This window comes from Oncorhynchus mykiss, chromosome 17 (genome assembly GCF_013265735.2).
Source record: "Oncorhynchus mykiss isolate Arlee chromosome 17, USDA_OmykA_1.1, whole genome shotgun sequence".
Lineage (NCBI taxonomy): Eukaryota > Metazoa > Chordata > Actinopteri > Salmoniformes > Salmonidae > Oncorhynchus > Oncorhynchus mykiss.
In genome coordinates, this window is record NC_048581.1 from 3,021,105 (window position 1) to 3,033,327 (window position 12,223).

The window sequence follows — 12,223 nt, forward strand, 5'->3', positions numbered from 1 at the left end:
GTCCATAACTAGTGGTTTCCTCATTACCAGATATACTACATCCATAACTAGTGGTTTCCTCATTACCAGATATACTACATCAATAACTAGTGGTTTCCTCATTAGCAGATATACCACATCCATAACTAGTGGTTTCCTCATTACCAGATATACTACATCCATAACTAGTGGTTTCCTCATTACCAGATATACTACATCCATAACTAGTGGTTTCCTCATTAGCAGATATACTACGTCCATAACTAGTGGTTTCCTCATTACCAGATATACTACATCCATAACTAGTGGTTTCCTTATTACCAGATATACTACATCCATAACTAGTGGTTTCCTCATTACCAGATATACTACATCAATAACTAGTGGTTTCCTCATTAGCAGATATACTACGTCCATAACTAGTGGTTTCCTCATTACCAGATATACTACGTCCATAACTAGTGGTTTCCTCATTACCAGATATACTACATCCATAACTAGTGGTTTCCTCATTACCAGATATACTACATCAATAACTAGTGGTTTCCTCATTACCAGATATACTACGTCCATAACTAGTGGTTTCCTCATTACCAGATATACTACGTCCATAACTAGTGGTTTCCTCATTACCAGATATACTACATCCATAACTAGTGGTTTCCTCATTACCAGATATACTACATCCATAACTAGTGGTTTCCTCATTACCAGATATACTACATCCATAACTAGTGGTTTCCTCATTAGCAGATATACTACATCCATAACTAGTGGTTTCCTCATTACCAGATATACTACATCCATAACTAGTGGTTCCCTCATTAGCAGATATACTACATCCATAACTAGTGGTTTCCTCATTACCAGATATACTACATCCATAACTAGTGGTTTCCTCATTAGCAGATATACTACATCCATAACTAGTGGTTTCCTCATTACCAGATATACTACATCCATAACTAGTGGTTTCCTCATTACCAGATATACTACATCCATAACTAGTGGTTTCCTCATTAGCAGATATACTACATCCATAACTAGTGGTTTCCTCATTACCAGATATACTACATCCATAACTAGTGGTTTCCTCATTAGCAGATATACCACATCCATAACTCGTGGTTTCCTCATTACCAGATATACTACATCCATAACTAGTGGTTTCCTCATTACCAGATATACTACATCCATAACTAGTGGTTTCCTCATTAGCAGATATACTACATCCATAACTAGTGGTTTCCTCATTACCAGATATACTACATCCATAACTAGTGGTTTCCTCATTAGCAGATATACTACATCCATAACTAGTGGTTTCCTCATTAGCAGATATACTACATCCATAACTAGTGGTTTCCTCATTACCAGATATACTACATCCATAACTAGTGGTTTCCTCATTACCAGATATACTACATCAATAACTAGTGGTTTCCTCATTACCAGATATACTACGTCCATAACTAGTGGTTTCCTCATTACCAGATATACTACGTCCATAACTAGTGGTTTCCTCATTACCAGATATACTACATCCATAACTAGTGGTTTCCTCATTACCAGATATACTACATCCATAACTAGTGGTTTCCTCATTACCAGATATACTACATCCATAACTAGTGGTTTCCTCATTAGCAGATATACTACATCCATAACTAGTGGTTTCCTCATTACCAGATATACTACATCCATAACTAGTGGTTTCCTCATTAGCAGATATACTACATCCATAACTAGTGGTTTCCTCATTAGCAGATATACTACATCCATAACTAGTGGTTTCCTCATTACCAGATATACTACATCCATAACTAGTGGTTTCCTCATTACCAGATATACTACATCCATAACTAGTGGTTTCCTCATTACCAGATATACTACATCCATAACTAGTGGTTTCCTCATTAGCAGATATACTACATCCATAACTAGTGGTTTCCTCATTACCAGATATACTACATCCATAACTAGTGGTTTCCTCATTAGCAGATATACCACATCCATAACTAGTGGTTTCCTCATTACCAGATATACTACATCCATAACTAGTGGTTTCCTCATTACCAGATATACTACATCCATAGCTAGTGGTTTCCTCATTAGCAGATATACTACATCCATAACTAGTGGTTTCCTCATTACCAGATATACTACATCCATAACTAGTGGTTTCCTCATTAGCAGATATACTACATCCATAACTAGTGGTTTCCTCATTAGCAGATATACTACATCCATAACTAGTGGTTTCCTCATTACCAGATATACTACATCCATAACTAGTGGTTTCCTCATTAGCAGATATACTACATCCATAACTAGTGGTTTCCTCATTACCAGATATACTACATCCATAACTAGTGGTTTCCTCATGACCAGATATACTACATCCATAACTAGTGGTTTCCTCATTAGCAGATATACTACATCCATAACTAGTGGTTTCCTCATTACCAGATATACTACGTCCATAACTAGTGGTTTCCTCATTACCAGATATACTACATCCATAACTAGTGGTTTCCTCATTACCAGATATACTACGTCCATAACTAGTGGTTTCCTCATTACCAGATATACTACATACATAACTAGTGGTTTCCTCATTACCAGATATACCACATCCATAACTAGTGGTTTCCTCATTACCAGATATACTACATCCATAACTAGTGGTTTCCTCATTAGCAGATATACTACGTCCATAACTAGTGGTTTCCTCATTACCAGATATACTACATCCATAACTAGTGGTTTCCTCATTAGCAGATATACTACATCCATAACTAGTGGTTTCCTCATTACCAGATATACTACATCCATAACTAGTGGTTTCCTCATTACCAGATATACTACATCCATAACTAGTGGTTTCCTCATTAGCAGATATACTACATACATAACTAGTGGTTTCCTCATTACCAGATATACTACATCCATAACTAGTGGTTTCCTCATTACCAGATATACTACGTCCATAACTAGTGGTTTCCTCATTACCAGATATACTACATCCATAACTAGTGGTTTCCTCATTACCAGATATACTACGTCCATAACTAGTGGTTTCCTCATTACCAGATATACTACATCCATAACTAGTGGTTTCCTCATTAGCAGATATACTACGTCCATAACTAGTGGTTTCCTCATTACCAGATATACTACATCCATAACTAGTGGTTTCCTCATTAGCAGATATACTACATCCATAACTAGTGGTTTCCTCATTACCAGATATACTACATCCATAACTAGTGTTTTCCTCATTACCAGATATACTACATCCATAACTAGTGGTTTCCTCATTAGCAGATATACTACATACATAACTAGTGGTTTCCTCATTACCAGATATACTACATCCATAACTAGTGGTTTCCTCATTACCAGATATACTACGTCCATAACTAGTGGTTTCCTCATTACCAGATATACTACATCCATAACTAGTGGTTTCCTCATTAGCAGATATACTACATCCATAACTAGTGGTTTCCTCATTACCAGATATACTACATCAATAACTAGTGGTTTCCTCATTAGCAGATATACTACGTCCATAACTAGTGGTTTCCTCATTACCAGATATACTACGTCCATAACTAGTGGTTTCCTCATTACCAGATATACTACATCCATAACTAGTGGTTTCCTCATTACCAGATATACTACATCAATAACTAGTGGTTTCCTCATTACCAGATATACTACGTCCATAACTAGTGGTTTCCTCATTACCAGATATACTACGTCCATAACTAGGGGTTTCCTCATTACCAGATATACTACATCCATAACTAGTGGTTTCCTCATTACCAGATATACTACATCAATAACTAGTGGTTTCCTCATTAGCAGATATACTACGTCCATAACTAGTGGTTTCCTCATTACCAGATATACTACATACATAACTAGTGGTTTCCTCATTACCAGATATACCACATCCATAACTAGTGGTTTCCTCATTACCAGATATACTACATCCATAACTAGTGGTTTCCTCATTAGCAGATATACTACGTCCATAACTAGTGGTTTCCTCATTACCAGATATACTACATCCATAACTAGTGGTTTCCTCATTACCAGATATACTACATCAATAACTAGTGGTTTCCTTATTACCAGATATACTACATCCATAACTAGTGGTTTCCTCATTACCAGATATACTACATCCATAACTAGTGGTTTCCTCATTAGCAGATATACTACATCCATAACTAGTGGTTTCCTCATTACCAGATATACTACATCCATAACTAGTGGTTTCCTCATTACCAGATATACTACATCCATAACTAGTGGTTTCCTCATTACCAGATATACTACATCCATAACTAGTGGTTTCCTCATTACCAGATATACTACATCCATAACGAGTGGTTTCCTCATCAGCATGGAGGAGTTTCTGCAGTCAAATTGCCCTGGTGCCGCAATTTTAGAAAACACAGAAGGGGGGCCTGTATTGTAGACCAAAAGTCTTCTACCACACTGCTTAGAGTTTCAACAACATGAATAACTTATTTCTAGTCTACAATCTTAGATGTTACTACTAATGTGAAAACAAGACAAAATATGACTTTTTGCTCATTTTAAGACAATTGTCAAATAATTTTAACATTCATTACGAACAGAAATTGTTGTACAACATCATGGCTATGCTGTTGGCATCACCTTTTTCAATGGATTTCCGCTGTTGTGGGCCTTTAATCATCTGTCTGACTTTGTTGTTCACACAGGAGAGAGACGTGACTATCGTGGATCCTCTGGGGAGCCTCAACAACCTCATGATGCTGAGGAGACAGAGAAGAGTCTCTCCAGATCAGAACACCTCAATAAACACCCACAGAGACCCACAGGGAAGAGAACTCACTGCTGCTCTGACTGTGGGAAGAGTTTCACCTCCTCAGCAGGCATTAAAATTCATCAGAGAATCCACACAGGAGAGAAATATTTTACCTGTATTCAATGTGGGAAGAGTTTTACTACAGCTGGCTCTCTGACATTGCACCAGAGAATACACACTGGAGAGAAACCTTATAGCTTTGGTCAATGTGGAAAGAGTTTTACTAGATCTGGCCATCTGACATTGCACCAGAGAATACACACAGGAGAGAGACCTTATAGCTGTGTTCAATGTGGGAGAAGTTTTACTAAATCTAGCAATCTTACAGTACACCAGAGAGAACACACAGGAGAGAAACCTTATAGCTGTGGTCAATGTGGGAAGAGATTTACTAGATCTGGCCATCTGACATTGCACCAGAGAATACACACAGGAGAGAAACCTTATAGCTGTGGTCAATGTGGGAAGAGTTTCACTACATCTGGCTATCTGACATTGCACCAGAGAATACACACTGGAGAGAAACCTTATAGCTGTGGTCAATGTGGGAAGAGTTTTACTACATCTGGCAATTTGACTCAACACCAGAGAATACACACAGGAGAGAAATCTTATAGCTGTGGTCAATGTGGGAAGAGTTTTACTACATCTGGCCATCTGACATTGCACCAGAGAATACACACAGGAGAGAAACCTTATAGCTGTGGTCAATGTGGGAAGAGTTTTACTACATCTGGCCATCTGACATTGCACCAGAGAATACACACAGGAGAGAAACCTTATAGCTGTGATCAATGTGGGAAGAGTTTTGGTAGATCTGACAAGCTGACATCACACCAGAGAACACACACAGGAGAGAAATATTATAGCTGTGTTCAGTGTGACAAGAGGTACTCTGATAAAAGATCTCTGATCAAACATCAGAAAATACATACATGAAGGAGTTATTTTTGAGCTGTTAGTTTTAACAGGACGTGCAACCTCATCTCCCTCCTGTCGGCACAATTGATTTCAACATGATATTGATGAGTGATGACAAATAAGTGTTGTGTTCCTTTGTTTAGCGCCCCCTACATTTAAATGCATCACTCCAACATGTAGCTGACTGTCTTCTGCAGGTTGTCCTCTAACCAGTGAGGTGAAATATATCTCACATTTCCATGTTTTTAGTTGTGTTAGTTTCAACAGCACATACAACCTGATTTCCTCCCTAATTGATATCCGTGATTTTTCTTCTACTTGTCAAAACAACAGTGTTTCTGGTGCTTGTGCAGTTTACAAGGAGCTTGTTTAAAAAATACAAGTAATATGATTATTGTGGCAGATGTTTGTGTAAATAGCACATGTTATGTTTAGGTTTTCAATTTATCCCCAAACTGTTCCTGCATATTGGTTATTGATTTGGAGACATTAAAACTGTGTTTTGACATTGGGGCTATCACACATAGCAAAATGTAATTGAAAAGCCATTGAAAATAAGACTATGCAACTAAATATTTCATATTTACATTTCATGTAACATTTAGTAGTGATATTTATTAATGCAACCAACTGACAATTTTTGGTACAATTATATTGACATTATTGCCCTACTTTTAGAATATCAGGGTTAATTCTCAGATGTGCTAGAGCATGACATTGGGGACTGGGCCCCGATCCAACAACATGCCTATCTAGTGAACCCTGAAAAGAGAGAGAAGCTCCGCGGTGAGGTGGAAAGTTACTACGGATATTGCAGGAGTTTCCTCTTGAAATCAGACATGTCTGTGGTAAGGACAACTTGGATGCTGATTGTCTCAAAGGTGGGCGGTCAAAAAGATTTGTGTTTTGCGTTTAGCCAGTGCGTTGCCATGGATCACAATTTATTTTGACTGCACGGTTCTTTGTATTGGGGATGAGTTTTGTTTGGGCTCGTTCCAAAGGGATGAGAGTTCTAGAAGCTAGTGAGTTTCAGGAAGACGAGAGTTCTAGAAGCTAGTGAGTTTCAGGAAGACGAGAGTTCTAGAAGCTAGTGAGTTTCAGGAAGACGAGAGTTCTAGAATCTAGTGAGTTTCAGGAAGACGAGAGTTCTAGAATCTAGTGAGTTTCAGGAAGACGAGAGTTCTAGAAGCTAGTGGGAAAACAAGGTGTTTTTCCTATATTTAATTGTTGACAGCCAGTAGACACCATGTTTATATTGGTGAAGGTGAAGCATTGTGGTTGATTATATTGTGAAAGGGAAATTGTTTTATGTTGGTGGTGAGCAAACTTATCCAACTAAAATATAGGATATATTTGTTGTCTTAAGGGGGAAGGTGTTCCAGGCTTTTGTTTTTCCATTTATGTTTTGAGGTTGGACTTTTGCCCGTGTAGATTGTTAGCATATAGGGAGAACCAATCAGAGCCCCTCCTAAAACATGTTTAGTTGTGGTTGTTGTTAGTTCCCTCTTCTGTTTGAGGGACATTTTTGGTTTTCTTGCTGGAGAACGTAACATCAAACAATGGAGAAAGACAGGATATTTTGGGTTGCATATTGCAGTGAATTGTTAATATTTTAATCGATGACATTTCCTTAGAATGCTCATTAGTTTTCAGTTATTCTGTTTTTTTATCCTCTTATGTTTGTGTTTTAAATATTTGTTTATTTTCATTGTTTTTTTCCTGTGAACCCGTTGGTTTGTATCCGTGTCTGAAATGTGCTGTATAAATAAAGCTTGATTTGATTTGAACATATTGCAAAACAAATTAACCCAATGACTGGCAATCAACAGACTAGCAAAACCAATGAACAAATATGTGAAAAAGCAAGATCCATCTTAGTGTAAATTCAGTAAATCTTCCACTATGGTATGTGTGTTTAGTATCACTTTTCAACCAATCCCAGGCCATTTGTTGAAGATGAAAAATTTTGAAATCAATCTTATGTGAAAGGATTCAACTACTGAAAACTGAAACTAACAAATGGATCAATCCCACTTTTTCAGCCTGCTGAAGACGTGGTCTCCTACAGCTCTGCAGCCTTGCCGTTCCATTTCCTGACTGCTCCTGCAACACAGAAATAAATATATAATATATTTAGTCATATTATATAAAACACTCAAATTAATGGCTATGGAGCATCTACGGCCTCAGTTACACCTGGCACATAAATGTGATTTCTGTCATCCGATCGCTCCATTTGGTTCAGATCTAACAGGATGGGCTTTTGACATGTAAAATGGTTACGGTAGGGGTTAAGGTTAGGGTTGGTAAATACCCATTAAATTGCTGGGAGATTATACATGGAGTGTGCGACTTTCTTTTGATTGTTTATTCGCCGTTAGTCAGCACCTCCACACAAAGTATTTTTCTGGGTGTGCGCCAGCTCATGTTTTTTAAGGGAAGGTAACAACACATGCTCCACGCTGATCCTCAACACAGTGGCCCCTCAGGAGTGCGTGCTCAACCCCCTCCCGTACATCCTGTTCGGACTGCACGACCAGGCATGACTCCAACACCATCATTAAGTTTTCCGATGCCACAACAGGCCTGATCACCAACCACGAGGAGACAGCCTATATGGAGGTGGTCAGAGATCTGGCTGTGTGGTGCCAGGACAACAACCTCTCCCTCAACGTGACCAAGACAAAAGAAGATGATTGTGGACTACAGGGAAAGGAAGACAGAGCACACCCCCATTCTCATCGACGGGGCTGTAGTGGAGCAGGTTGAGAGCTTCAAGTTCCCTGGTGTCCGCATCACTAGCAAACTATCACGGTCCAAGCACACCAAGACAATCGTGAAGACGGCACGACAAAACCTATTCCCCCTCAGGAGATGAAAAAATGTAGCATGGGACCTCAGATCCTCAAAAGGTTCTACAGCTGCACCATCGAGAGCATCCTGACTGGTTGCATCACTTTCTGGTATAGCAACAGCTTGGCCTCCAACTACAAGGCACTACAGAGGGTAGTGCGTACAGCCCAGTACATCACTGGGGCCAAGCTTCCTGCCATCCAGGACCTCTATACCAGGCGGTGTCAGAGGAAGAGCCCCCCCACACACTCTGTTATCATCTATGCATTGTCACTTTAATAACTCTCCCTATATGTACATATTACCTCGATTGCCTCGACTAACCGGTGCCCCAGCACGTTGACTCTGTACCAGTACCCCCTGTATGTAGTCTCCACATTGACTCTGTACCGGTAACCCCTGTATATAGTCTCCACATTGACTCTGTACCGGTAACCCCTGTATATAGCCTCCACATTGACTCTGTACCGTTAGCCCCTGTATATAGCCTCCACATTGACTCTGTACCGGTACCCTCTGTATATAGCCTCCACATTGACTCTGTACCGGTACCCTCTGTATATAGTCTCCACATTGACTCTGTACCGGTAACCCCTGTATATAGCCTCCACATTGACTCTGTACCGTAATACCCTGTATATAGTCTAGCTATTGATATTTAACTTCTGCTCCTTAATTACTTGTTCCTTTTATTTCTTATTCTTATTTGTAGTTTTTAAAACTGCATTGTTGGTTAGGGGCTTGTAAGTCAGCATTTCACTGTAAGGACTCACTGTAAGCATTTCACTACACCTGTTGTATTCGGCGCATGTGACTAATACAATTTGATTTGAACAGTGAAATGATTGATGAATGAAATGATAGTACAGATTTCTCATAGTACAGAATGAATGACTGACCGCCCAGTTCAACATCAGTTCACCATATCACCTCATGATGTCTTGGAGCAGCAGCAGCTGACATGATCGTCCCCAAGTGTGGTCCTGAAACCCCATGTTAAAGGGATCCCTCGTGCACCATTTACCGAGGTCGTCAGGAGCAGTCACCTAATCAGGATTCACATCCCCATCGCCAAATGTGTTTGTTAATTTCTTTAATATCAATTGAGACAAACTTGTCACATGAGTTATTCTTAATCTAAATCTTTATTCACTTATTAATAAGGGAACAGGTCAATACAACACACACATATAAAGTGAATCAATTGAGTGCTCTACGATAATATTGGCTGGTCAACAAATCACCCCCAGATGGTTCATAGAGCCACGATACAAAAGTACAAAGGTCTTTTATAGCTAAGATGCACCCCTTTCAACCTACATGACTAACAACAGATGTATAGAACGGGTCACAAGGTTAAGATTTGTATGAAAGATACTTATAATTTACAGCAGACAGTGTAAAAACAGTACTCTGTGTAGAGACCAGGGTCTGGCCCTGGGGTCATCTCCCCCTGGTAACATATAGAACAGAAACATTAATTAATGTTCTGGAATGCAATCTCTTTAGGTTTTATCACCCAAAAGACATTGTAAATCTCCTGTCAGTGTTTTCTCCCAGAGACCCATCCTCAGTAGAACACAGACACAATAGTTCTAAGAACCCTCTATTCTGTAGCATAAAACACCATTTGATGCAATAAAAGTATTATAACATAATGTTGCAGTTTTGCTCTCAGTGTCGACTGAAAGTTGACTAGTAACAACAACTGGGACCTAAAAGACACCCACCATGAGACCCACTAAATCTGCCCAAGAAGAGGCAAACAAGAGAAAAACCCACAAACTTAAAAACAGGAAGCAAACCAAAAAGGTGGTTAAAATAATTTATTACAATCAATACCATTCATACTATTACAAAATCATAATTCTCATTCATTCTTAATTAATTCTATTTACAAAAATATCAAACAAAAACAAACCTCAGGGGAGCATCGTCCCTCCCCGTCATACCTAACCAATACCTAACCCTTTCCCTATCTCCCCTTCCCTAATCTATCCCCTTTACAAACTCACTCTAACACTCCCAGCCCTAAACCCCCTTTCCACCTCTCCCGTGCCGCATGCTTCCCCCACTTCCTCTCCTCCCTCTTCATCTTCCCTCTTCATCTTCCCCCTCAAATCACCTTCCACCCTTCTCACTATCCCTTCCACCCCCCAATCTCTCCCTGTCTTGACTAAATTCTGCCTGGCTTCCCAAAGTCCCTTTTTAAAGAGACTCATGAGAAGCCAGAGCAGAAACCTGTCCCTATCCGTTCCCTTTGCTCTCCCTACGCCTCTCTCTAGCCTAGCCCATGTCAAAACAAAATCACTCCTAACCACACCTAGCATTACCCGTGCCCTAGCCCAGACTAGTCCGGCAAAGGCACAGTCCCAAAAGGCATGGCGCACAGTCTCCTCCCTGCCACAAGAGGATCTTGGACAGGTGGGGGATTGCACCAAACTATACCGGTACAAGATGGCACGTACCGGCAAGCGCTTATGGAGGCCCAACCAATTCAGGTCCTTGAGCCTATTGTCCAGACCCCGCGCCTGCACTCCCTCCCAGACCACTGACGAGATGCCCGCTACAGGCGCAGGACTCCCTGCCTGCCTGACCTCCTCGTACAGGTGCCTGTGGTCTAAACCTACTCGGGCAACTTCAACCTCGGGGTGCGCACGCAGCCACTTGGCCGCATGGCCAAAATGCCACGGCAGCTGTTCCGCCCGAGGACCCGCGTTAGACCACACCATTACGCTTCTCGCCTTATACGAGAAGAACACCCGCAGGAGGTAACCGGACGGGTGTATAACCGGACGAGCAAGCTCCGTCAACAAGAAAGAAACAAAAATGGCGTCCAGCTTGAGGGGGAAATGTGGTACCCCCCTACCTCCCTCCCCGATGGGACAGATCATGCGTGCCCTTGCGACCCACTCGCACCTGCCACTCCACATAAACTGAAACACAAGCCTCACTAGAGGCCTCCTCAGACAAGCCGGCAATGGATAGATGTACGCCACATACAAAAGAGACGGCAACACATCCACCTTTAAGACCAGGACTTTGCCCATAAAAGACAAATACCTAGCCTTCCACATTGCTAGCTTCCTCTGTACCACTGCGATACGCATGTTCCAGTTTAGCGTCGCTGAGCCGGAGGTCTCAAAATGAACCCCGAGAATCCTCAGGGCCCCTTCACAGAGAGATAACCCCCCAGGCACATCCGTTCTACCGCGCCATCTTCCGAAAAACTTGACGGAAGACTTTGCATGGTTCAGAACTGCTCCCGACGCTCGGGTGAAATCCCCAAAGATGGCAAGGGACCTTGTCAGGCACGAGTCCTTGCACAACAGCAAGGAAGTGTCGTCGGCGTACTGCGTCATCTTAACACGCAGCCCACCGCTTCCAGGGATCAACAAGCCTTCCACCCCTGTGTCTGCCCTAATGGCAGCCCCCAGAGGCTCCATGTACAGAACGAAGAGGAGAGCCGAGAGTGGGCATCCCTGCCTGACCCCAGACGAGAGGTCAAAAACGTCACCTAAGTGACTATTTACACTAACTCGACACCCCGCTCCGACATATAAAGTACGGATCCATCCTATAAACTTCTCCCCAAATCCTAAT

The 12,223-nt window shown here is 41.1% G+C and overlaps 1 protein-coding gene across 1 annotated transcript; it reads left to right on the plus strand.

Moving 5' to 3' along the window:
• Positions 1 to 4,849: 4,849 nt before the first annotated feature.
• Positions 4,850 to 7,754, plus strand: LOC118940055 (zinc finger protein 2-like; the record flags this gene model as incomplete). Its single annotated transcript, XM_036948277.1, has 1 exon — positions 4,850 to 7,754. A coding segment is annotated over one exon (936 nt), but the record flags the coding sequence as incomplete, so codon positions are not given.
• Positions 7,755 to 12,223: the final 4,469 nt, after the last annotated feature.